The following is a 26,847-nucleotide window of genomic DNA, read 5'->3' as shown; positions in this document are numbered from 1 at the left end:
AAGGCTTGGGGCTGGGGGGAGGAGCTGGCTGGGAGCGTGTCTGGAAAGCAGATTGGGTCGAGGGGGAAGGGGAAGGTTTAGGTAAAATACATCAGATTAAGGGGATCAAAAATGGTCTCTGAGGTGGTGTGTGTGTGTCTGGGATGCAGCACAAAGGAGTGAGGAAACCAAGAGAGTACCTCACCATCCTCACTAGAACTCCAATGAACAGATAATAAAGAGAGTGAAGCAATTGATTCTGAGTCCGTTTATTGTCAGTTACATCGACAATAATGAAAGGAAATCACATATAAACTAATTTACAAACCGCTTTTAAACATAAGTACTCATTACACTCATTAAAAGCAGCATAGATTTGATTGTTAAGGAGGTGATGTAAAATACAACTAGGATTCTGTTATATGAAGGCATCAAGGTTCCTGGTATTTCATGGCGGACTGGTCTACAAAGTGACACCCTGAGTACCTGGTTTCCAAAGTGTACTAAAACATACTCATATTCATAACAGAAATAGCCTCCTATTCACCTTCATCCACTCACCTCTCTCGTACACACTCCCAGTCTATCTCTCTCTCTCTCTCTCTCTCTCTCTATCTCTCACACATTCTGCCTCTGCTCCTCTCACTCCAGTCCACCACACAGTAAGTGCTTTATTGTTAGGCAGAAGATGATCACTTCAATCAATATTTAACTGTTCAATTAACGTCCCTTTAGTTTAATATGTTAAACACACCCAGCAAACATCCCTGACTGCACTCTTGGACAATCTCTCTCACCTAATGAATACATTACTCCCATCACTGAGTCTCAGTTTATTGGCTGGTAGATTTGTCAACTCTTTTCAATCTCCTTTGATTGGCAGGTTGTTAGTGGTGAGTGACCATCACACTGCGGTGGGCGGGCTCTCTCACAGATTGGTCCTATCCCCTTGCACCAGACGGCCCCTTACAGCCCAGGTATCCTATAACACACACAAAACAGACAGTTTTAGACACTGCACACTGTTATACACAGTTTATTAACATGTGTTTGATGTGTACTGTATCACTCCTGCAAAGATGTACCTCAAATGTGACGTCATCAACAGCATATTTCCTTGCTGCGATCTCTTTCACCTCCTGCCCTATGTTCTCCTGGGTGGTTCCCCTCACGTCAATGTAGTAGCAGTCAGCACTGGCATAGTGGCAGGAGATGGCCTACACACACGCACAAACACACACACACACACACACTCCAAGATTTAGGGATCCTAGAATGGTTATGTATCTATGGCTTCCAGAGTGTTTTACAGGGGTGAGTGTGTTACCTTGCGGAAGCCCTGCGTCTGGTTCATTCCAGATCCGTGGATCAATAGAGGGTGGAAGAACACCGTGTCTCCTTTCTCCATCTCCAGGTGCAACCTGGGATGATTGGGGTCGTAGTCACGGACACCGTGGTACATCTTATTGATCCCGCCCTGAGGAAGAGGAAAGGGAAATGATGTCACAAGATCTAGTGGGAGTAGTCGTGCTTGTTGAGGATGCAGGTGTGTATGTGTGTATCACCTCCCACTCTGGGTAGTCGTGTTCTTTGAGGGTGCCGTGGTGAGAACCAGGCAGGACCACCAGGCAGCCGTTCTGGCGGTGAACTTTCTCCATGGCGGTCCAGGAACACACGATGCGGTCCGCCGGACGGAATGGAAAATAGTGCAGGTCCTGGTGCATGGGGTGGCGAGACGTCTTATTACCTGAGAAACATAAACATACATTGGATTAAATAGGCAGGCTCTTTGTTTTCACTCTCAATAAGGTGTGTCTGTGTGTGTCTTTCTGGATAAGGGTCAATGTTAGGGGTTGAGGGTCAGGGGTTAGAGGTTAGATAAGGGTCACACTATTCTGTACCTGTGTCTGGGGGCTTGTTGATCAGCATGGTGTGCATGGCCATGATGTTGGGACCAGTGAAACACTCCACATAATTCAGGATCTGAGAAAGACAAAGACAATTGAAATAATAAAAACTTGATGTGGAAAAAATAAAAAAAGGAAAGAAAGACAGACACACTGTGTGTGTGTGTGTGTGTGTGTGTGTGTGTGTGTGTGTGTGTGTGTGTGTGTGTGTGTGTGTGTGTGTGTGTATGCATCCGTGTCTGCCTGATCACTAGAAATAGACTTCGATTTTGGACGTTTGAAGAACATCGATATACAGTGCATTCGGAAAGTATTCAGACCCCTTGACTTTTTCCACATTTTGTTACGTTACAGCCTTATTCTAAAATGAATGAAATATGTATTTTTCTCATCTATTTACATAAGCATTCAGACCCTTTGCTATGAGACTCGAAATTGAGCTCAGGTGCATCCTGTTTCCATTGATCATCCTTGAGATGTTTCTACATGTCACGATCGTTCATGAACGAGAAGGACCAAGGCACAGCGTGATATGTATTCATATTTATTTCACTAATAAACGCACAACCAAAACAACAAACGAAACGTGACGTCCAAGGTAGACAAATAACATACCTCACACGGAACAAGATCCCACAACTGACTGGTGCCAAAAGGCTGCCTAAGTATGGTCCCCAATCAGAGACAACGAACTACAGCTGCCTCTGATTGGGAACCACCCTGGCCAACATAGATCTAAACGATCTAGAAACTAACATAGACAAACACAACATCGAAACTACACACCCTGGCTCAACATTTAAGAGTCCCCAGAGCCAGGGCGTGACAGTACCCCCCCCCAAAGGTGCGGACTCCGACCACGCAACCTAAACATAACAGGGTAGGGGCCGGGTGGGCATTCCGCCTCAGAGGCGGATCCGGCTCTGGGCGTGACCACCACCTATTATCCGCCTCCCTGTTGCGCCCCTGGTCTGGTCTGGAACCGCTGACTGGAGCTGGACCCGACGACGGTGGATCGAACTGCTCTGGCTCCGGAGTGGAGCCGCTGACCGGAGCTGGATCAGGCACCGGTGGAGCGGACTGCTCTGGCTCCGGAGTGGAGCCGCTGACCGGAGCTGGACTGGACCCCGGTGGAGTGGATTGCTCTGGCTCCGGAGTGTAGCAGCTGACCGGTGCCGGACCAGGCACCGGTGGAACAGGCACGGGCCGTGCCGGACTGGACACACGCACCACTGGCTTGGTGCGGGGAGTAGGAACGGGCCGGACCTGGCTGATGACGCGCACCCCTGGCTTGGTGCGGGGAGCAGGAACGGGCCGGACTGGGCTGACGACGCGCACCACTGGCTTGGTGCGGGGAGCAGGAACGGGCCGTACCAGACTGGCGACGCGCACCACTGGCCTGGTGCAGGGAGCAGGAACAGGCCGGACCTGGCTGATGACGCGCACCCCTGGCTTGGTGCGGGGAGCAGGAACGGGCCGGACTGGGCTGACGACGCGCACCACTGGCTTGGTGCGGGGGACAGGAACAGGCTGGGCCGGCGACGCGCACCACTGGCTTGGTGCGAGGGGCAGGAACAGGCCGGGCCGGGCTGGAGACGCGCACCACTCGCTTGGTGCGAGGGGCAGGAACAGGCCGGGCCGGGCTGGCGACGCGCACCACTGGCTTGGTGCAAGGGGCAGGAACAGGCCAGGCCGGACTGGCGACGCGCACCACTGGCTTGATGCAAGGAGCAGGAACGGGCCGAACCGTACTGGCGACACGCACCACTTGATTGGTGCGAGGAGCGGGACTGGGTTCCTTCATTAACCCCCGCTCCTTCTGCTGCCTAACCAGCTCCTCTCGCTGTGCCTCTACACTTTCCTTCTGCTCCCTCTGAACCAACGACCCCCTTAATCTGGCGGCCTCCTCTGCTAAACGGCTGAACCGCTCTATCTCGGCCTCCTGCTGCCTCGTCGTCCACGGCGTGAGCCCCCCCTAAAAAATTTTTGGGCTTGTCTCTCCCCCGTGATCATGGCCTCCATCCCTCTTGCCAGACTCTCGCTCATCTCCTCCCAAGTCCATCCTCTCTCCTCGTCACGCTGCTTGATCCAGGATTGGTGGGATCTTCTGTCACGATCGTTCATGAACGAGAAGGACCAAGGCGCAGCGTGATATGTATTCATATTTATTTCACGAATAAACGCACAACCAAAACAACAAACGAAACGTGACGTCCAAGGTAGACAAATAACATACCTCACACGGAACAAGATCCCACAACTGACTGGTGCCAAAAGGCTGCCTAAGTATGGTCCCCAATCAGAGACAACGAGCTACAGCTGCCTCTGATTGGGAACCACCCTGGCCAACATAGATCTAAACGATCTAGAAACTAACATAGACAAACACAACATCGAAACTACACACCCTGGCTCAACATTTAAGAGTTCCCAGAGCCAGGGCGTGACACTACAACTTGATTGGAGTCCACCTGTGGTAAATTCAATTGATTGGACATGATTTAGAAAGGCACACACCTGTCTATATAAGGTCCCACAGTTGACAGTGCATGTCAGAGCAAAAACCAAGCCATATGGTCCAAGGAATTGTCCATAGAGCGCCGAGACAGGATTGTGTCGAGGCACAGATCTGGGGAAGGGTACCAAATAATTTCTGCAACATTGAAGGTCCCCAAGAACACAGTGGCCTCCATCATTTTTAAATGGAAGAAGTTTGGAACCACCAAGACTCTTCCTAGAGCTGGCTGCCAAGCCAAACTGAGCAATCAGGGGAGAAGGGCCTTGGTCAGGGAGGTGACCAAGAACCCGATGGTCACTTTGACAGAGCTCTAGAGTTCCTCTGTGGAGATGGTACAACCTTCCAGAAGGACATCCATCTCTGCAGCACTCTACCAATCAGGCCTTTATGGTAGAGTGGTCAGACGGAAGCTACTCCTCAGTACAAGGCACATGACAGCCCGCTTGGAGTTTGCCAAAAGGCACCTAAAGGACTCTCAGACCATGAGAAACAAGATTCTCTGGTCTGATGAAACCAAGATTGAACTCTTTGGCCTGAATGCCAAGCGTCATGTCTGGAGGAAACCTGGCACCATCCCTAAGGTGAAGCATGGTGGTGGCAGCATCTTGCAATTGGGATGTTTTTCAGCAGCAGGGACTGGGAGACTAGTCTGGATCGAGGGAAAGATGAACGGAGCAAAGTACAGAGAGATCCTTGATGAAAACCTGCTCCAGAGCGCTCAGGACCTCACACCGGGGCGAAGGTTCACCTTCCAACAGGACAACCACCCTAAGCACACAGCCAAGACAATGCAGTAGTGGCTTCGGGAGAAGTCTCTGAATGTCCTTAAGTGGCCCAGCCAGAGCCCGGACTGGAACCCGATCAAACATCTCTGGAAAGACCTGAAAATAGCTGTGCAGCAACGCTCCCCATCCAACCTGACTAAGCTTGAGAGGATCTGTTGAAAAGATTGGGAGAAAGTCCCCAAATACAGATGTGCCAAACTTGTAGCATCATACCCAAGAAGACTCAAGGCTGTAATCGCTGACAAAGGTGCTTCAACAAAGTACTGAGTAAAGGGTCTGAATACTTATGTAAATGTAACATTTCAGTTTTTTTTTTTTTTTTTTTTGCAAACATTTCTAAAAACCTGTTTTTGCTTTGTCATTATGGGGTATTGTGTGTAGATTGATGAGGGAAAAAAATGATTTAATCCATTTTAGAATTAGGCTATAATATAACAAAATGTGGGAATACTTTCCGAATGCACTGTATATGTCTTCCTCAGCGCTCACCAAAAAAATGAACAACGATTGCCCGCACGTGGGTCCATGTGTGTGTGTCCATGCAGTGTGTGTACCTGAGGCAGGCTACAGTAGCGGAATAGCTCAGGGTCTTCCTGGAAGTCCTGCAGCTTGGAGATGGCCTTCTGGTCAGGGACGAACTCTGACTTGGCGATGGACACGTCCCTCATCACCACCAGCCCCGGGACCTGTACCTCCCGACGGCATATCCGCTCAAACGCCGCCCTGCCACACACACGGGCACAGACACACACACATACGCAGACACACAAACTCAGTCCTTAGAGGAACAGCAGTTTTGTTCAGTGTAGCATCACTAATTAAGCCTAGCTGGTAAAGCCATGTTTCTCTGGTACAGAGGAGCAGTGTTCTACTGGTGAACCATGCTACATGTGGGGTCAAAGACGGGACATATTGAAGCGCTGGTGGAGAAAGTCAAGTCAGGTGATGTTCAGCCATTTTTCTCTTATGTGGTCTTTTAGTACTTTTAGTACATTCTATGTTAGCTGCCTGTTTTTTGTTTATCTAGTGTTTTCCTTTCAGTCTCATCTGAGACCTTTCTGTTGTCTCTCTCATGGTGTTGTGGTCTTACCTGAATCTGTCAATGTCCTCCCCAGACACCAGGCCCTTGATAAGGAGGAAGCCATCCTCCTCATAGGAGATTCTCTGCTCAGTGCTCAGCAGATCATTGTCAAAGGAATACCTGGATACAGCAAGTGAATGACAGTGTGATAAACGCTTATTAGACTCTATGCCTGTGTTACAGTGTTTAGATACAGTGTGATGGTAACTCAAAGTTGAATGTACTACTGAGATGATTTCAGCATTGTGTAATGTGTGCAGTAAGTAGGGCAAGGGTCAGTACCTATACCTTTAGACTGTCATAATATAAGGCCATTGACAGAGTCAAAAACAGCCCAAATATGAGATTGAGGTGTCACTTACCTCAGCGCTTGTGGTTGATAGTAGGCAACGTTTTGGCCAGAGGTAGAAGATGGTTGCTTTATGCAATGAGTTAAGACCATATTTTATTTGTAGCTATTACACATTTATGTAAACTATGTTATATCGTTAATTATTGTCAACAAATTAAATTGTGAATAGCTATAGCCTAATAGTTAGACTATACAAGCGCGCTTTTTACGCATACATAGCCAATAAGATATTGTAGTCTTATATGGATAAATAAACACATTTAGCCTACAGAAAATAAATACATTTTGCAATGTTATAGTTCCACTCCCAATGTTCAGTTCGCTCTGAAAAGGCCTGACAATTTACTCATGCCCCGGTCTGTCCTGCGAAACTGTACCGACGCACAGTCCCTGAAAGTCGGTCAGAAATTCCAGCACGGCTCAGCCATGGAGAAACACACGACATTTTCAGTAAAACAGTTGAAAAGGATACAACAAAAGAAGATGGTCGATCTAGATGATTCAAGACCACTTTCAGTCTGTCTGCCGCTCGAAACATTTTGCAAGAATATATGTTTTATTCTGTATTCCTTTATTCTGTATGCCGATGCGTCTTCAATCTACACAGTGACAGACAGTCATATGGCCACTGTTATGTAGGCCTATGCTGCTGGTGTAGACTACTCTCCAACTAGGTCAAAGTCCACAAGTGAGAAGGACATTGACACACACGCGCGCGCGCGCATACACATACACACACTCGTTTGTTTTACTATGCTTGTGGGGTACAAACAATTGAGTCCCATTCAAAATCCTATTTTCCCTTACACCTAACCGTTATCCTAACCTTAACCTTAATCCTAACCCTTACCTTAACCCTAAAACCCCCTAAACCTAACCCTAAACCTATAACCCTAATGCGAACCCTAATTGTAACCCTAACCCTACACCCCAAGCCTACAATATACGTTTTTCCTTGTGGCGACCGGCAAAATATCCCCACAATTTTCCTTGATTTACTATCCTTGTGAGGACTTTTGTTCCCCACAAGGATAGTAAAACCAAACACACACACACACACACACTTGACAACTCCGTTGTGTCCTCCTCCCAGAGTGCGAAGAGCCTTGGCGTGACCCTGGACAACACCCTGTCGTTCTCCGCTAACATCAAGGCGGTGACCCGATCCTGTAGGTTCATGCTCTACAACATTCGGAGAGTACGACCCTGCCTTACACAGGAAGCGGCACAGGTCCTAATCCAGGCGCTTGTCATCTCCCGTCTGGATTACTGCAACTCGCTGTTGGCTGGGCTCCCTGCCTGTGCCATTAAACCCCTACAACTCATCCAGAATGCCGCAGCCCGTCTGGTGTTCAACCTTCCCAAGTTCTCTCACGTCACCCCGCTCCTCCGCACACTCCACTGGCTTCCAGTTGAAGCTCGCATCTGTTACAAGACCATGGTGCTTGCCTATGGAGCTGTGAGGGGAACGGCACCTCCGTACCTTCAGGCTCTGATCAGTCCCTACACCCAAACGAGGGTATTGCGTTCATCCACCTCTGGCCTGCTGGCTCCCCTTCCTCTGCGGAAGCATAGTTCCCGCTCAGCCCAGTCAAAACTGTTCGCTGCTCTGGCACCCCAATGGTGGAACAAGCTCCCTCACGACGCCAGGACAGCGGAGTCACTCACCACCTTCCGGAGACATTTGAAACCCCACCACTTTAAGGAATACCTGGGATAGGATAAAGTAATCCTTCTACCCCCCCCCCCCCCCCCCAAAAAAAATAAAAAAATAAAAAAATAAAAAAATAAAATTGTAAAGTGGTTATCCCACTGGCTATAAGGTGAATGCACCAATTTGTAAGTCGCTCTGGATAAGAGCGTCTGCTAAATGACGTAAATGTAAATGTAATTGAATGGAAGCTTTCCACTATTTCAGCCTGGCCTCAGAGCTCATTTCAGTCATGGTCAACAACAACAACAACAACAACAAACAAGCAAACAAATAATTGGACACTAAACACTAAATACCACTCCCCAATCCCGTCCGATGACAACCATCCGCGTGAGAGAAGAAAAGAAAACAGAGCATCTTTGTGACAAACTTACAAAACATGCAACAGATATAGCCTTGAATGAGCTAGTAGGAGACAGAGATCAACAGACGCAGACTCAAGTGAGAATTAATTCCCTTAGCCTAAGTTGATCGATCCATGCATGCTTCCAAAATCAAAGGGCCCAATCCAATTCCAAGAGAGTTCATAAATTAATAGCAGGTGTGGAAAAAGTACACAATTGTCATACTTTAGTAAAAGTAAAGATATCTTAATAGAAAATGACTCAAGTAAAAGTGAAAGTCATCCAGTAAAATAATACTTGCGTAAAAGTCTAAAAGTATTTTGTTTTAAATATATTTAAGTATCAAAAGTAAAAGTATAAATAATTTCAAATTCCTTATATTAAGCAAACCAGACGGCACCATTTTCTTGTATTTTTAATTTATGGATAGCCAGGGACACACCAACACTCAGATATAATTTACAAACGAAGCATGTGTGTTTAATGAGTCCTCCAGATCAGAGGCAGTAGGGATGACCAGGGATGTTCTCTTGATAAGTGCGTGAATTGGACAATTTTTCTGTCCTGCTCAGCATTCAAAATGTAACGAATATTTTTGGGTGTCAGGGAAAATGTATGGAGTAAAACTACATTACTTTCTTTAGGAATGTAGTGAAGTAAAAGTAAAAGTTGTCCAAAATAAAAATAGTAAAGTATAGACACCCCAAAAAACGACTTAGGTAGTACTTTAAAGTATTTTTTATTTAGGTACTTTGCACCACTGATTAATAGGCCTAGTTGTCAGGGTATGTAGGCTATGATTTATCTGTGTAGTAGGCTTACTGCAGGAGGCGCTACAAAACTACTCATTGAATGAAGGGCCATATTGGTGCTGCTGGTAGGCGGCCACCAATCGCATTCAGTTCATTTCCCCCATCTCTCTCTCTCTCTCCATGTCAGCAGCAGCATAGGCGGAGGCGTCAGAATGCGGGCAGCCACAGCTTGCAACCCTACGGGTTCATCCACCGACACAATCCGTTCTCACTCCCCATAAGCTCCCTGCTCGTCATAGAAGTGAGCTTTCAGAATCTGGTCTGTCATTTTTATCATTTGAAAACGGTGTTCATGTGAGAACATTCTATACGGAATAAGGTGCGCAAGCGGAAAGCAAGACGTAGACGAACTGTTTTTACGGGTGGGTGGAAAGACTGGCATCCGGCCTCCGAGGAAGCGCCTATCGAGGTCTGGAAGTCAGGTCGAAACAACGTACATCGTTTCTGGTAAGTAGCCAAATGTTGTGGCTTCATTTAGGTTTACAATCACACTATCCATCAGAATGGCTACTGCTATGCCGCTTTGAAAGGAGTAGAAACAATGTTGCCAGCGCGCAATGTTGCGTCGCCACAAGCGTCTAGTTGAGCTGACCAACTATTTTGCTCGCTTGTCAAAATAGGACTAGCTACAGGACATCTACTATTATGAGTTTTATAAACACAATTATATTTGTGGTTTAAATACCGTAGTGAGTGTTTACAATGGGCAATACCATTTCTGTTTATTTGCCTTCAGCCTATAGGCTACGCACCATTTGATTTCTAACACCATTTTGTCAACACCTTTTAGGCTATACACTCAGAAAAAGCTGAAGCATGTACATACAGTAGGTTATATTGAAAGTGTTGAGTACAGTATACATGGTGTAAATAGTCAATGCCATGACCCGTGCCAGTTGGATGCATGTCAGCACATTTTATACACAAAGAATCCCTTCAGCATTACACTGGCTTCGTTCGTTTTTTCCCCATTTTATGATGTTTTGCTGTAGCCTATCTGAAAAAATAGTCCTAAAGGTCCATAACAGGTGCCCAACAGTGTCGCACATTGTAAGTTTATGTGTCAAATGTGCATATATGAAACTGATTGGCTACTGTGTACAATGTTATCGATGAATGTAAGGTTGTTAAGCCTATAAGTTACAATTCACAGCATATAGATGTCTGAACCAGGGTTACTGTAAGTGTGTAATGGTGATGATGAGGAATTGGTTCCTTGGACCACAGTAATTCCTGGCACACTCTAATATCAGTGTAGCAGCCCTTGGCTGTGACTGCCTCTCAGGGAAACAATATCATGGTATAATTGGTGGAAATGGATCAGTTCAGTCAGATTTCCCTCTGAAAACGATGCCATAAAGAAACCAGGCAAGCAGACTGGCATAGGATACATCCCCACATTAATGTCATACCTTGTGAGTGTAGTTGGAAGAGGCCAACATATCAGAGACGAATTGAGGAACACATTCTATCCAATTGTCCCTCTTTCCTATCCTATTGGCAGTCCCAAACTTTGACAGGTGTGTGTGTGGTTGTGATGACACTCGTCCTCCTTTACTCGTCTCATTGGAGCTGTGTTGTTTGAACTCTGACCCCTGTGATGTTTTTCAAGTGGTGGTATAGCCTACATGTCTGTCTGGAACAGCCCTTTACTGTGCTTCTGGAGCCAATATGGCCCTGGGCTGAAACATGCACCCTCCCCTCCATCTATCCCCCCAGTACTGCATATATCCAGCGGGTGTTTTTCATCAACTAGAGGTGTTTGTGTCAAATCTTGGTTGGTGTCAGCTAGTTCCTGGCCAGTGGTGTGTGTGTACATGCACTCAGGTTAGATCTAGCAGTTCCCTGCAGCTACATTGACCCAGATCAGGAGTATCTTTCCAGGTTGTTCTATCTGTGTGAAACCAATCCCTCAGGACAGGCTAATTATACTGACCCAAACCTTCATTTTTCTGTCACAACTCTCTCTATAATCTCTCTATAGTGCTACAGTGTAACCCTGCTGATTTAAACCATGCCACGATAGCTTTGATATTGATCAGTCTCGGTGCTGGGAGGTTAAGTGCATGGAAGGAAAACAGAGACAGAATCAGATTATATACGGTAGTGATGGTGTACTGGTGCTCCATGAATTTCTTCTGTGTCATGACTCATGAAAGGGCTCACACTCATCCTCTCAGGTCCGATTGGATATGATCATGTCTATTATTCATGGCAGTTGCACAGAATACAGTGCTGTACAGTCTGTCTTTTGCCAGCCCCCTCTCTCTTTCGCTCTTTTTATTAAAATGTCTCTCTCTCTCTCTCTCTCTCTCTCTCTCTCTCTCTCTCTTTCTCTTTCTATGCCTGTCTCTCTGTGTGTGTCAGCTCCCCTCTCTCCTCCTTTGACACCAGCCTCTCTCTAAGCCGGTGCTGTCCTCTCTCTCCCTCTGTCTTTGGAAAGGTTCCTCTGTGAGTGTTCTTTTCATGGGACCCTCTGCCTACTAAACCCACAGTGTGTGCCTGTCTGTCTGTCCAACAAATGTTCAATCCATATGTCTCTCTGTCTGCCTTCACATGCAAATCAGTAAATCAAGTCTGAGAGACGAGAGGAGATTAGGGGATGAAAAAGAGAGGATAGGGTCCAGACTATTCTCCCTATATGAACGTGTTCACTCTGGGGGGGGGGGGGGGGGGGGGGGGGGGGGGGGGAGTATTAACAGACTGTCACAAATGCCCACAATGACAGTGCATGCATTCACACTGCAGATGTGCTAAAGTACGCAGTATGCTCATAAAGTTCCTGTCTGCTATGGGAGAGGAATATCTCACTCTGACAGGCTTACAGATGATCATCCTTGGTTAGAATACACTGTTGCCATTGACAACAGAACCAGGCGCTATCTCTTACTCTATTTCTATCCATCCCAACTTACAAGATATCTCTCTCTCTCTCTCTCTCTCTCTCTCTCTCTCTCTCTCTCTCTCTCTTCCTCTTTCTTTCTCATGCACTATCACATCAGGCCTTAATCTTGTGTTATGTAACTGTGTCTTGAGAAAACTCATTGATTAGGGACGAGAGGAACAGCAAGTACAGTGCCCACAACCAGAACTGTAGCTAGCACTGAAGACATAGCTAACACCATACTGAGGGATGAACAAGTGTGTGTTTATATGTGTGTGCGGGCGAGAGAGCATGATATACATTTTCCATGACTATATTCCTCTTTAGTCCTTGTGTGTGTGAGGCGTGCACATCCCTATTCCTGCTAGTATGATTATGTGTGGAGGAAGAGATGGATTGGGGAGGCAGGATAACTCACACAATCCTCTGCCTCCCCCTCTCCCCTCAGTCTGGTCAGCCAAGGGTTCAACTGTTTGCCTGGACGTGGGGAATGTGACATCAGATTATCATTAGGGTCAATCAGATGCTTTTCATCAGTTCCTGATTCCTGAGAGGAGGACAGAGAAGAGAGGGAGGAAGAGGAGGCTGATAAAGACCCCCTTTATTTATCATGTGATGGCATGTGATTTCGGGACATGGTCCTTCGTCATTGGGTGTATTTTGGGGCGCATAGCAATTATGTTTTTTTCTGGGTAGTCTAATTGTAGCCTTGATAATTAGTGTAATTATTGCAGCCTGAGTGTGCCTCACTCCCACACCGACACATTAAAGAGTCTTAGAACAGAGGTGAAGGAATGTACAGACGGCTATAGAACTAACCAGAGAACAGCATTCTGTAAGATGGAATACTCAGAGGTGTTACTTCTAACACTTTATCATTGCTATTTTTCCAATTTCAAAGTCATATATATTGTCTATACTGCACATGATTAAGTATTGATTATAAACTGGGTGGTTCGATCCCTGAATGCTGATTGGCTGGAAGCCGAGGTATATCAGACCGTATACCATGGGAATGACAAAACATTTATTTTTACTGCTCTAATTAAGTTGGTAACCAGTTTATAATTGCAATATGGCACCTCGGGGTTTGTGATATATGGCCAATATACCACGGCTAAGGGCTGTGTCCTAGCACTCCGCGTTGCATCGTGCGTAAGAACAGCCCTTAGCCGTGGTATATTGGCCATATACCACACCACCTCAGGCCTTTATTACTTAAATATACACCATTAAAGTGTAGTGGAGATTAGGGCTGTGGCGGTCACGAAATTTCATCAGCCGGCTCACAGACTACAAGTGAAGACAGACACATCGGGGACGCAACTGCGCATGTCCTTATCCAATTCCGAGGTGCATATTAAAGATATTGGAAGAACTGTCCACATTTACTTTTCGTCAGCCAACAAGATGAGTAGGCCCAACGAACAGCAAAAGCACTAGCCTATGTCAATCTACTATCCCCCATAGTACAAGAGTCGACCTATTCAGTTCTGTGTGAGAAATAAATATTCCAAACATAGTCTGGGACAGTTGTGGGATGCAATAGATCCCAAATTAATATAACCACTAGCATATACTAAATCTACTTTGTGCATGACACAAGTAATTTTTCCAACAATTGTTTACAGACAGATTATTTCACTTATAATTCACTGTATCACAATTCCAGTGGGTCAGAAGTTTACATATACTAAGTTCACTGTGCCTTTTAAACAGCTTGGAAAATTCCAGAAAATGATGTAATGGCTTTAGAAGCTTCTGATAAGCTAATTCACATCATTTTAGTCAATTGGAGGTGTACCTGTGGATGTATTTCAAGGCCTACCTTCAAACTCAGTGCCTCTTTGCTTGACATCATGGGAAAATCAAAAGAAATCAGCCAAGACCTCAGAATTTTTTTTGTAGACCTCCACAAGTCTGGTTCATCCTTGGGAGCAATTTCCAAACGCCTGAAGGTACCACGTTCATCTGTACAAACAATAGTACGCAAGTATAAACACCATGGGACCATGCAGCCGTCATACCGCTCAGGAAGGAGACGCGTTCTGTCTGCTAGAAATGAACGTACTTTGGTGCGAAAAGTGCAAATCAATCCCAGAACAACAGCAAAGGACCTTGTGAAGATGCTGGAGGAAACCGGTACAAAAGTATCTACAGTGGGGAAAAAAAGTATTTAGTCAGCCACCAATTGTGCAAGTTCTCCCACTTAAAAAGATGAGAGAGGCCTGTAATTTTCATCATAGGTACACGTCAACTATGACAGACAAAATGAGATTTTTTTTCTCCAGAAAATCACATTGTAGGATTTTTAATGAATTTATTTGCAAATTATGGTGGAAAATAAGTATTTGGTCAATAACAAAAGTTTCTCAATACTTTGTTATATACCCTTTGTTGGCAATGACACAGGTCAAACGTTTTCTGTAAGTCTTCACAAGGTTTTCACACACTGTTGCTGGTATTTTGGCCCATTCCTCCATGCAGATCTCCTCTAGAGCAGTGATGTTTTGGGGCTGTCGCTGGGCAACACGGACTTTCAACTCCCTCCAAAGATTTTCTATGGGGTTGAGATCTGGAGACTGGCTAGGCCACTCCAGGACCTTGAAATGCTTCTTACGAAGCCACTCCTTCGTTGCCCGGGCGGTGTGTTTGGGATCATTGTCATGCTGAAAGACCCAGCCACGTTTCATCTTCAATGCCCTTGCTGATGGAAGGAGGTTTTCACTCAAAATCTCACGATACATGGCCCCATTCATTCTTTCCTTTACACGGATCAGTCGTCCTGGTCCCTTTGCAGAAAAACAGCCCCAAAGCATGATGTTTCCACCCCCATGCTTCACAGTAGGTATGGTGTTCTTTGGATGCAACTCAGCATTCTTTGTACTCCAAACACGACGAGTTGAGTTTTTACCAAAAAGTTCTATTTTGGTTTCATCTGACCATATGACATTCTCCCAATCCTCTTCCGGATCATCCAAATGCACTCTAGCAAACTTCAGACGGGCCTGGACATGTACTGGCTTAAGCAGGGGGACACGTCTGGCACTGCAGGATTTGAGTCCCTGGCGGCGTAGTCTGTTACTGATGGTAGGCTTTGTTACTTTGGTCCCAGCTCTCTGCAGGTCATTCACTAGGTCCCCCCGTGTGGTTCTGGGATTTTTGCTCACCGTTCTTGTGATCATTTTGACCCCACGGGGTGAGATCTTGCGTGGAGCCCCAGATCGAGGGAGATTATCAGGGGTCTTGTATGTCTTTCATTTCCTAATAATTGCTCCCACAGTTGATTTCTTCAAACCAAGCTGCTTACCTATTGCAGATTCAGTCTTCCCAGCCTGGTGCAGGTCTACAATTTTGTTTCTGGTGTCCTTTGACAGCTCTTTGGTCTTGGCCATAGTGGAGTTTGGAGTGTGACTGTTTGAGGTTGTGGACAGGTGTCTTTTATACTGATAACAAGTTCAAACAGGTGCCATTAATACAGGTAACGAGTGGAGGACAGAGGAGCCTCTTAAAGAAGAAGTTACAGGTCTGTGAGAGCCAGAAATCTTGCTTGTTTGTAGGTGACCAAATACTTATTTTCCACTATAATTTGTAAATAAATTCATAAAAAATCCTACAATGTGAATTTCTGGATTTTTTAAATAATTTTGTCTGTCATAGTTGACCTATGTTACCTATGATGAAAATTACAGGCCTCTCATCTTTTTAAGTGGGAGAACTTGCACAATTGGTGGCTGACTAAATACTTGTTTCCCCCACTGTATATCCACAGTAAAACGAGTCCTATATCGACATAACCTGAAAGGCCGCTCAGCAAGGAAGAAGCCACTGCTCCAAAACCGCCATAAAAAAGCCAGACTATGGTTTGCAACTGCACATGGACACAAAGATCGTACTTTTAGGAGAAATGTACTCTGGTCTGATGAAAAAAAATAATAGAAATGTTTGGCCATAATGACCATCGTTATGTTTGGAGGAAAAAGGGGAAGGCTTGCAAGCCGAAGAACACCATCCCAACCGTGAAGCACGGTGGTGGCAGCATCATGCTGTGGGGGTGCTTTGCTGCAGGAGGGACTGGTGCACTTCACAAAATAGATGGCATCATGAGGAAGGAAAATTATGTGGATATATTGAAGCAACATCTCAAGACATCAGTCAGGAAGTTAAAGCTTGGTCGCAAATGGGTCTTCCAAATGGACAATGACCCCAAGCATACTTCCAAAGTTGTGGCAAAATGGCTTAAGGACAAGAAAGTCAAGGTATTGGAGTGGCCATCACAAAGCCCTGACCTCAATCCTATAGAAAATGTGTGGGCAGAACTGAAAAAGTGTGTGCGAGCAAGGAGGCCTACAAACCTGACTCAGTTACACCAGCTCTGTCAGGAGGAATGGGCCAAAATTCACCCAACTTATTGTGGGAAGCTTGTGGCAGTTAGCAAGTTTGGTAGGCCACTAATGACCAGCAGCAGCATCAGAGCTTGGAGAAGCCTAATTACCGTGACTAAACGGTCATGTGGAATTTGACTCGTGACTGCCGGTGTGGCGGTAATACGGTCACCGCAACAGCCCTAGGGGAGATCATTTGATAGGTGACCATGCCTAAAACCTAATGACTTGTTGGCTATCTCCACTTATGTAGCAGCTGCCTGTGTCCACCCCCTGCTGTGTGTGACAACAGTTGACCAGCTCTTTTTCCCAGGCCCGCTTTAGACCATGGGTGACTGAATCAGCACATGTAGGGAGGGGAGGCGGAGGGACAGACACATATGCACCCGTGCTGATTATGGAAGCTATGTCTGCCATGTAAGAAATGTGGAAGAGGGGTGGTCTTCTGTGTTTGTTTGTATGGTGAGAATCATCCCTTTCTCTCTCTATTAATAGTTTGAAAGTGAAACTGAGGAAGTTGTGGTGTAGACAGCTCAACTGTAAAAAGCATTCAGTGTAGTTGATTACAGTGTTATGTGATAACAGGCATGGTATTTAGGCACCACTGTCTCAGTGTCTGGTGTGCTGCTCTGCAAACAAATAGACTGTACTTGCAAGGTGTGTTAGACACACATCCTTGGTCTGCTTTGGCGACCGAGCCGCAGCTTCCTTCCTGCTGTTATATGGAGAGAATTGAGGTCATATATATATCGTAATCAGCCATTTATATCAGCCTGCAATGTGTGAGAATGAGAGTGTGTAGGCCCAACAGTACAATACCAGTCTATTGTTATCTGGCTGTGATGTCATCTTATATGAATGGCTCTGGACTTTTGTCGATGTACGTGGGTCTGTGTTCTGGTGGGAATGGGACTACTTCTTATACTGAGGGATACACTTTCTGTCCCCTGAAAAGAGTTTGATGGAGGGAGGGAGGGAAGCTGGGTGGGGTTGAGGGGTTTCTGTAGACGAGCCCAATGCCCTCCTGTCGTGGTCTGAAGAGGGGCATTGTGGGAACTGGAGCTGCCCTTTTTGGAAGGAGCCCAGGGTCTGATTAACACCACCCGGGTACCATGCACAGACCGGCACTGTGTGTGTGTGTGTGTGCACTCACACATTCTGTCTTTGTCCTCTCTTTTTTCCCTCCCTCCTTCTCTGTCACAGCCGTGCCCCCCCTCTCTCTCTCCCCCTGGGGAAACTGTCCCATCATGCGTTGCCCTGTGGGTGTTGGGACATTGGCTGGTAATCTGGAGATTAGAGGGTGGCATTGTCCGAGCAGCAGCAGCAGACAGGCGGATTATTCACACACTCACAGATATTACACACACACACACACACACACACACACAGTAGCACTCGTACACTAAGCACACCACAAATACTGTACACACACATTTCACATACTATACTCATTATACACACTCATAGGCAAATTCCCTGAAAAAGACACACGCACAACAGCACAGACTGACTGTGTCTAATACAGAGTGCTGGTGTCACGTTACATGCTGATTAACTCATGGAGCCTTGAACTCCACAAAGCCTACTCTATACACAGACACACACAGAGGAACACGAGTTCAGCTACCATAACAGAACAAACTTTACCTTGTGATGTAACTTTACATAGTGGGGCCTAGTGGAGTGAGCACACTGTTCTGACAGGCACATTCTTTACATTCCCTCACAGTGCTGTACAGACCATCATATCTCAACCCGCATAGCACACGGTGACAGCACAGTGACAGTAGAGTACAGTGTCTTTTGACTCTGGTTCACTAGTTCAGCTAACACTGTGGGGCTCTGGAGCTTTAGGAAGTCATGGGAACCTTGTTAGCAAACAGCCAAGAGGCTGAAGAAAAAAGTGCTTCTACATCTGCATTGCTTGCTGTTTGTGGTTTTAGGCTGGGTTTCTGTATAGCACTTTGTGACATCTGCTGATGTAAAAAGGGCTTTATAAATACATTTGATTGATTTGATCTAGCTGCAGGTAAAGTTACATCACAAGGAGGGTTTGTTCTGTTATGGTACAGTAGCAGAACTCATGTAACGTGTGTGTGTCGGCTGCTGTATGTTGGTGTGTGTTAGTGCTGATAGTCTCAGGACTCTTTTGGAGGGTCTTGGGTAGCAGGCTATGTGTGTGTCAGCAGCTGTTTCGACTGGCACTGGTTGAAGATGACACTGGTGTGCAGATCAATTATTAACCTTGTGAAGTGGGGTTAAAGTGGTATTGGGAGGAGGTAGTGAGGTAAGGGGAAATATGGCTGAGAAGCAGGCGACACTCTTGAATGGCTTCCTTTCCTAGTCTAATTTCCTAGCCATTCTGCCTTCACGTGTAATTTCCAGCCAAATCAGAGGACATGGAGATAATGGAGAGGAAAGGAGACTAGCTGAAAGCGTTGAGAAGCCTGAGCTGGAGGCGGGAGGCGGGAATATTTATCTTCCTGACTTCTTAACCCTCACTCAGGTGAAGAGGAGGAATGTCACACCTGGAGCGACCTGGACAAAGACAGGAAGCACCGCTGGCTGGCCCAGTGGGAACAGAACAGGGACCGTGGGATGCAACAACCACCTGTGCTGGCCTGGGTGTCTCTGGGATGACCCCTAAGGGCACCTGGTGGGCACACCTGTTCTCTAGGGCTTTATGGTTTAGAGGTGGGGCCTGGGGCGGGTCGTGAGAAAGGGGAGGATCAATAAGAAAAGAGAAAGTTGAAGTGAACGGATAACGGTGGGAAAAAAGACAGTGAAGTGATAAACCATTGAAGCTTGCGAGGATGAAAGAATTGATATGCTCTTTATGTTGTTGGAATACACTTTTAGATAACAGGCATTTTGCTGCTTTAATGTTCATATCCTTGCGTGTGTATCTGTGTTTGTGTGTCCCCTCAGTACGTGTCCCTCTCCTATCTCTGTCCTGTGGAATGTGAACTATTCCAGCTGTTCCTTGCGAAGAGGAAGCCCGTGTTTTGGGACACAGTCACACGTTCCCTGTTGTGCTCCTCTGGCTGGCTGTCCTGAGTCTTCCGGAAGCAGCTCGTTAGCCCTTGTTAGTGTGGTATGGCTTTAAAGGAGAAGTAAACAGCTAGATGGGTAACTGTAAGGCTGAGAGGGCTGGTGGGAGGATGATGCTACAGGAAGAGAGGATGGAGGGGCTGACCGTTATTGACTTGACTGTCAGACTACAGAGGCTTCAATAACAGCACCGGTGTGGCCTTCTGCTCCTCCCTCACACAGAGGGATGAGACAACGACGCACAGAGGAGAAGAGGAGTCTTTTATCTTTTCAAAGGGTCGTCATGCGAGACTGAGAGATTGCTAAAGCTGGTTAAAGGGTAGCGGTCTACGCAACTCCAAAGGGTTGCGTTAAACTGGCTAAGAGAATGTGTGTGTTTAGGGGTGAGGTTTGGGTCATGTTGGAGTCTGTCCCGTTCATCTCTCCATTTGACACAGGGATAATGTATAGCCTAGTCCGTGCACATCTTCTTATCTCCCTCCCTCACACACACACACACACAGTGCTTTTTGTCCCTTTCCAACCCCCCTTGCTTCACACAGATGACACTGTCGTGTCTGGGCGCCAGTTCAAACCCTGTGTGTGTGTGTGTGTGTGTGTGTGTCAAGCCACTCACTATGGGGCTCTGATAACACATTTTCCTGCTTTATTCTGTGTGTTGTTTGTATTTATGATCAGAAAGGCTCTGACTTTGCTGATTGCTACTTTATTGAGGAAAAATGTATGACTGATATATGTGGTTGTCCCACCTAGCTACAGTATCACTAACTGTAAGTCGCTCTGGATAAGAGCATCTACTAAATGACTAAAATGTCAAATATAAAAAGGGAGAGAGGGAGGGAGCACGTTCCTGTGTGGTGTTTATGCTTGTCTGTGTATAATGGCAGGCCTGTCCTCTGTACAACACACTGTGTATTCAGCTGTGAGAGTCTGCAGTACCCAGACCTAAAAATAACCCCCCTTATTGCCCCTCTCCTCCTCTTCTCCTCCCTCCCCCTTTCACCCATTCCCTCTCTCCTTTGCTATCCCTCCACTCTTCTTATCTCCTTTCTCTTTCTCTTTCTCTCTCTCTCTCTCTCTCTTGGCTTCCTCTCTCTCAGATTCCTCTCTCCACTCTCACACTGAAGGAGATTTTACAGCATTTGGGACATGGGTATTTTTGTCTCTGTTTGCGCAAGGGCCTCTAATGTACACACACACGCTCTCTCACACACACACACGCACACGTCTATTACCCGTTAGCGCTGTTATTTCAGCTCATCCCTCCAGGGTCAGTCACGCTGAAACTCTTTTTATCTCCTTACACTGAGAGGTGTGTGTGTGTGTGTGTGCATGTTGGGCTCATTCCAGTCAACCAGTGTGATGGATGTCTAGCCGCAGCGTTTTGTGCTAACACATCCCATTACATCAATGTGAATGGTTGCTCCCTGGCAGCACTGGTTTATGGTTATTGGCTGCAGCAGTCATTACCTCTCAGCCAGTTGGCTCGTGTGGGTTTTGGGAGGTCAGGGGTCACAGGTTGTCATAGTGATATGCCTGACCTCTCACCCCTGAGTCTGGCTGCAGGTCAAAAGATCAGAGGGGAGGCAGTGTTATATCTCTAATGGCAGTATTCCATTATTTATGTTGCTACCTCATCTGTGTGTTTGGGTAGGCTGGCTAAGATAAGGCTGAGTTTGGTTAAGGGAAGGGCTTGTGTGTGTGTGTGTTTGGGATAAGGCAAGGTTAGGGGTGTGGAGGGGGAGTGATGAGCGAGGGAGGGGATTTGATTAATGCCTCGGGCATTCCCTGGGTTAACCGGGTTGCGTTGATTGTATTCGATTTGGAACCGGGCTGCCTCCAGAGGGGTGTACTACAAAGCAGGATCAATGAGTTAGCCAGTGAAGTTGGCTCAACAAAATTGACATAGGTTAAGCACGTGGAGTAATGAGTAGGATTCTGTTTTCACATCCAAAAGTGATTGCTTTTGATATAAAACCTTTATCTGCCTTCCCAATGAAAACTAGTTTGAAAATTCTGACATATATTTTATGGAAAATGTATGTTTCTGAATGATGCATCATGCTGCGTTGTTGACAACATGACTGAGCGGCGCAGATTACTGATTGATTTTTAGAAAGGCCCTCCTCCCTCACTGCTTTTTCCCGTTCACATGACAGGCTATAGCCCGGTGCACCGCGGTTCAGCTTAATGGAACTCCCTCAGGGTCTAGGAACGGGTGTAATGCTGTGTGTGGGTGAGTGCTGGGAAGTATCTTCTAGTCTACATGTCTTTTGATCCGATTCATCTGAGGACAGTGGTGCTTTTGGTTAGTAAGGCACACCTACAAGATGAGGGAACCCATCTGGCACTGGTGTGTGTGTGTACACTGCTGTACCCCCTTTCTCTTACACAGGTGTGTGTGGTGGCCTACAGGAGTCTGTGACTGTCTGTGATCTTTATCTCATAGGGGTGATGTCAGCTAGCCCAGGGCTAAGCCTGTAACTATAGCCCGTCACTCTCCTCTCTGTACACAGCAGACACACAGAACAGGTAGGGCTGGGCGATATGGCCTAAAAATCATATCTCCATTTTATTTTATTTATAAAAAATGTTTTACTTATGGGTAATTCACGAGATATATATATATATATATATCTCAACAACAACAAAATAATCTCTGAAATAAGCTTTGTTGTACAATTTAAAGGTCAATACACTATTTCAAACAGTCAGCAATAATATCATTAATTCAGGGATTGTAAAATTATACCTAGGCTAAATGTAAGCCTTCCACACCCATAAGACCCACTAATAGTTGTATTATTTTATCAAAATATTTTAACCTGCTTTTTTTTTGTTGCAATAATCACTGATCTGGCTTTCAAGTCTGTCAATGAAAATGCCCTTTCTGTTAAATTTTACCAGAACCATCTACAATGCACATCCCCCAATAATGACCAACTTCTGGTAGCAGGCATTATAGAAAATGAAAATGTCTCAAACAATCTCTCAAGCACAAGCCCACGTGCTAGTGAGTAGCCAGCTAAACTTTATATTTCAAGTCTAGCCAACTTGGATCTATTTGCTTGCTAACAAAGTAGAACAGTTGAACTGTTATGAATACACCCTCCTGTCTGTCTCCAACTGTTTGAACAACATAGCCTCTTCACTTTGTTTAGATATTGAAATCTTACCTGGATAGGAATATGCTTATTTCTCAGAATGAGAACGAGTTGCCAATTCCTGATATAAATGTGTATTTTTATGCTCATTGCATAAAAAGACAGCTAGCACATAAGTCTGTGGCTAAAATGCTGCTAGCGGAATGTGGTACCGCAATGCCGTGCGCGACAAACTAAGCATACATTTTCCACTATCATGTTCATTGATACTCTCGTTTTAGTAGGGTCTGCTCTGTTCAACATTTTGGGAGAAGAGACATAAAAAGGGTATCGTTAGAAAGGTTAAGTTATCGTCTATTACAGTAAAATTATGTCTAAGCGTTTCGGGTGGCCATATGACCGATTCTGTTGGACCAAACCTCAAATGCAAATAGCGTGTTTAAACTGCTTGTTGTCAGAGAGGAAGAAGTTATTTCATCTTAGTTGTTGTGAGTGGCAGGGGGAGGGGCTTGGTGTCTGTGTGCCAGTGGGAAGGTGCACAGTGCACACAGCACAGAAGGATCCAAGGAGACGAGACCAAAAAGACTCAGAACGCTCATAAAAACAAACAAAAATAGCCTTCTTGCAATACAGGCATTTGGAACATCGCGCTAAAACCAAAATTCTAATTAATTTGATATATCGCCCAGCCCTAAGAACAGGTAGTAGGCCTTTGCCTCAGGGGTGTGGTTGAATAGCTTATCACAGTGTTAACCATTTTAGCCTCGGGTCAAATTATTAAATGTAATCCACAGAATGGTCCTTTGGAGGAAGGATTGTTGACATGTATTTGACATTTGTATCTAAAAGCATAATTTTGGCCTTACCCATGCCTCCTTTAAGACAACAGAATGTTTCATATGTAGGTGCCACAAAGCGAAAGTTGGTGTCATATGAAGCTTCACCGCTGCTCTGTAATATGAATAGTATTTTGATTTCACACAAAAATGTACATTTCATTTATGAATATTGAAAATAATAAACATAAATATTGAAAACTATCTTTTAGATGTAGCAATTTTTTAAACTATTGTTGAACATAATATACTCTACTGGAATATCAGTTTCAGCGTGGGATCTCTGCTAGTTTTAAAGTTATAGCCCATTTTATAGAGAGATTGGCACAGTAGGCAATGTAATCAATCACGGCCCTCCTTTTACTTGTATCATTACACATCCTGCACATGACCAGCAGAAGGCGACCATTTTGAATCCATTTTCACATTCATTCTGTTGGTAATGCTTAAAAATTTGATCATAATAAAAGTAGCAGAGATCCCACTCTGGAACTTTTGATATGCCCGTAGAGTATATTGTCTTCAACAATAAATTCATATTTTTCCATATTCATGTTTATATTTTTTTATATTAATGTAAAAATGTGTTTATTGAAATCAAAATACTATTCATATTACAGAGCAAGCGGTAAAGATTCATATGACACCAATTGTTGCTTTGTAGCGCCTACAGATGAAACATTATGGCGTCATTAGGCCAACTTTGATGAATTATTTCTCAGTTATGCTTTTATATACATATGTCAACAAAACTTCCTCCAAAGGACCCTTCTATGGATAAAATTTCGTGAACATTTCGAAATCATGGTATTTTTTTTGTCCTGGTTTCGTATTGAATTACAGTACAGCTCTGTCTCTGTTTCTCTCTGATCTCTGTTCTCTTTCACTCTTTCTTTCTCTGTTCTAGTTTGTACCTTCCTCAGCTAACCTGGAGTTACCCTGGTGATGTCATGCCTCTTACACAAATACAAAGACACCATTCTGTTCTTCTCACTCGAAATATGCTAACTTTCTATTTTCCTCGCTGTCTCTATCCCTCGCTTGCTCTCGCTTTCACACTCTCACTCTCTCACACACACACACACACATCAACACACACACACACACATCAACACACACACATTCACGTCCCTTCTCATACCATTTTTCTTTTCCTTTTCCATTTTCAATTGAATATTAATTCGACCATATCATATTTCCTAGTTACTTGACAAAGAGTGGGAGTGAGACTGGAGAGAAAAGAGCAGCCAGCCAGAGAGAGTTCTGGGATAGTCTAGACCTCGTAGTCTTTTGGAAGCAGAATATAGACTGGGGCCTTGGTCACCATGGTGACGAGGAGTTCAGGGTCTAGAGACAAAAGGGAGAGAGAGAAAAGTTGCTGTTCTTATTCAACCTCAAGGCAGATTTCCCTAAATGGGGGTGGAACTACTGTATCTTTGGGGACATGACTTCAAGGGAGCTGTCTTAGTTGTCAAATTTTAAGGAATTTAAGGATGTGAGTGTGTGTATTATTCTTAATTAGGCTTTGTCATCTGCCGTCTCCCCCTCTGCCTGCTCTTTGAAGTCTCCTCGTCTTCACTGAGCTCTGGCCTACTCACGATACACTGGGGGATCCCCAGAAGGACAGGCTAAGGGGAACAAGGGGAGATCTGAGGGAGTGCCTGGTTTGGGTTTGGAATGTGGGTCAGGACTTCACAGAAGAATGTATAGACTGTGTGTGTGTGTGTGTGCCTGCTTGCGCATGTATGCTTTTTTGAAGGGATGTTGATAAGAGAGAGAAAGAGAGTGGGGGAGAGACGAGGGAGATGGAGGGGGATACCGGGACAGAGCCCAAGAGCCAGTGTGTTGGATTGTGTTTGATGGGGAGTTCTATGTGCTTTCCCTTTCACATCATTCAGATATGCCAGATGCTGTATCCCCCCCACTCCCTATACCCAGTCCCCCAGCCCTGTCACATGAACTCTCTTTGTTTTACATTTACATATACATCATTTAGCAGACGCTCTTACCCAGAGATGATACCCGTCTCTGTTACTCTGTATCTGAGACAAAGACTGCTTATCTCATACACAGAGCCTGTACATAGGGCTACACAATGAATTATATTTTAATCAAAATTGCAATATTGACATGTGCAATACCCATATCTCAAGAGGCTCATGAATGTAACATTCAAATGTAATAAGGGTCCCCTGGAAAACTCTGACCAACACTTTGGTTCCTACCCTGTCGCAACAACTTCTACAGGTCTTTTTCATTAGTTGTCATGCCAAACAACACCAACCATAGAGTCGGAATACTCATTTTATTTATATGATTCCAACAGTTCAGCCTATTGTTTTGATCTAAATCGCAAGTCAAATCACAATCGCAATATTTGGTAAAAAAAAATCACAATTAGATTATTTGCCCATATCGTGCAGCTCTACCTGTACAGCAGACTTCCCCAACTGGTGGCCCGTGGGTGATTTTATTTACCCCCCCCCCCCCCCCCAAGTTTTCTGAGCAAAAATAAAAAGTTAGATATGTTTTTTTATTTATTGTTGGATATAAAAGACTGTACAAACACCAGCAAATCAACTCCAAGTGATTTTAATTTCGGAAATCTGTTCTGAAGTATTCCCACACATATATAAATTATATACTGAGTGTACAAAACATTAAGAACACCTGCTCTTTTCATGCCAGACTGACCAGGTGAATCCAGGTGAAGGCTATGAACCCTTATTGATGTCACTTGTTAAATACACTTCAATCAGTATAGATGAAGGGGAGGCGACAGGTTAAAGAAGGACTGAGACATGGATTGTGTATGTGTGCCATTCAGAGGGAGAATGGGCAAGACAAAAGGTTTACAGTAAGTGCCTTTGAACAGGGTATGGTAGTAGGTGTCAAGGACCGCAACAATGCTGGGTTTTTCACACTCTACTGTTTCCCGTGTGTATCAAGAATGGTCCACCACCAAAAGGACATCCAGCCAACTTGACACAACTGTGGGACATGGGCCAGCATCCCTGTGGAACGCTTCGACACCTTGTAGAGTCCATGCCCCGACAAATTGAGGCTGTTCTGAGGTTAAGGGAGGGAGAAGGTGT

At 45.2% G+C, this 26,847-nt stretch overlaps 2 protein-coding genes across 3 annotated transcripts in view; one reads left to right on the top strand and one right to left on the bottom strand.

Annotated features, from left to right (window-relative positions):
• Nucleotides 1-232: 232 nt before the first annotated feature.
• On the bottom strand, nucleotides 233-8,270 carry LOC311128926 (phytanoyl-CoA dioxygenase, peroxisomal-like). Its single transcript, XM_084161162.1, has 9 exons — nucleotides 7,095-8,270; nucleotides 6,633-6,688; nucleotides 6,280-6,390; nucleotides 5,744-5,912; nucleotides 1,881-1,962; nucleotides 1,545-1,726; nucleotides 1,307-1,456; nucleotides 1,065-1,196; nucleotides 233-961 (listed from the first exon to the last, which is right to left on the bottom strand). The coding sequence occupies exons 1-9, from the start codon at nucleotides 7,158-7,160 to the stop codon at nucleotides 908-910; spliced, it is 1,002 nt and encodes a 333-aa protein (XP_084017288.1). The 5' UTR covers nucleotides 7,161-8,270; the 3' UTR covers nucleotides 233-907.
• Nucleotides 8,271-9,608: 1,338 nt separating this feature from the next.
• The window catches only part of LOC311130154 (cyclin-dependent kinase 17), a 33,434-nt gene continuing 16,195 nt past the window's right edge, over nucleotides 9,609-26,847 (top strand). Inside the window, exon 1 of one of the 2 annotated variants that reach the window (XM_084162841.1) lies at nucleotides 9,609-9,939. The gene's annotated coding sequence lies outside the window, so the exon portion shown is untranslated. The remainder of the gene's footprint in view (nucleotides 9,940-26,847) is intronic. The other variant, XM_084162840.1, reaches the window with a different exon arrangement.

This window comes from Coregonus lavaretus, assembly GCF_964263955.1.
Source record: "Coregonus lavaretus genome assembly, chromosome: 5".
NCBI lineage: Eukaryota > Metazoa > Chordata > Actinopteri > Salmoniformes > Salmonidae > Coregonus > Coregonus lavaretus.
Note: the sequence above shows the minus strand (reverse complement) of the source record. Positions and strands in the feature narration are given on the sequence as shown.

Bases quoted from the DNA above. Each gene is read 5' to 3' on its own strand.
- LOC311128926 (XM_084161162.1), bottom strand. From the start codon at position 7,160: ATGTTTCGAGCGGCAGACAGACTGAAAGTGGTCTTGAATCATCTAGAT. The intron at 1,963-5,743 runs GTACACACACTG...TGTCTTTCTCAG, and splicing joins GCTACTGTAGCCTGCCTCAG to ATCCTGAATTATGTGGAGTG. The intron at 1,197-1,306 runs GTAACACACTCA...GCGTGTGTGTAG, and splicing joins AGACGCAGGGCTTCCGCAAG to GCCATCTCCTGCCACTATGC.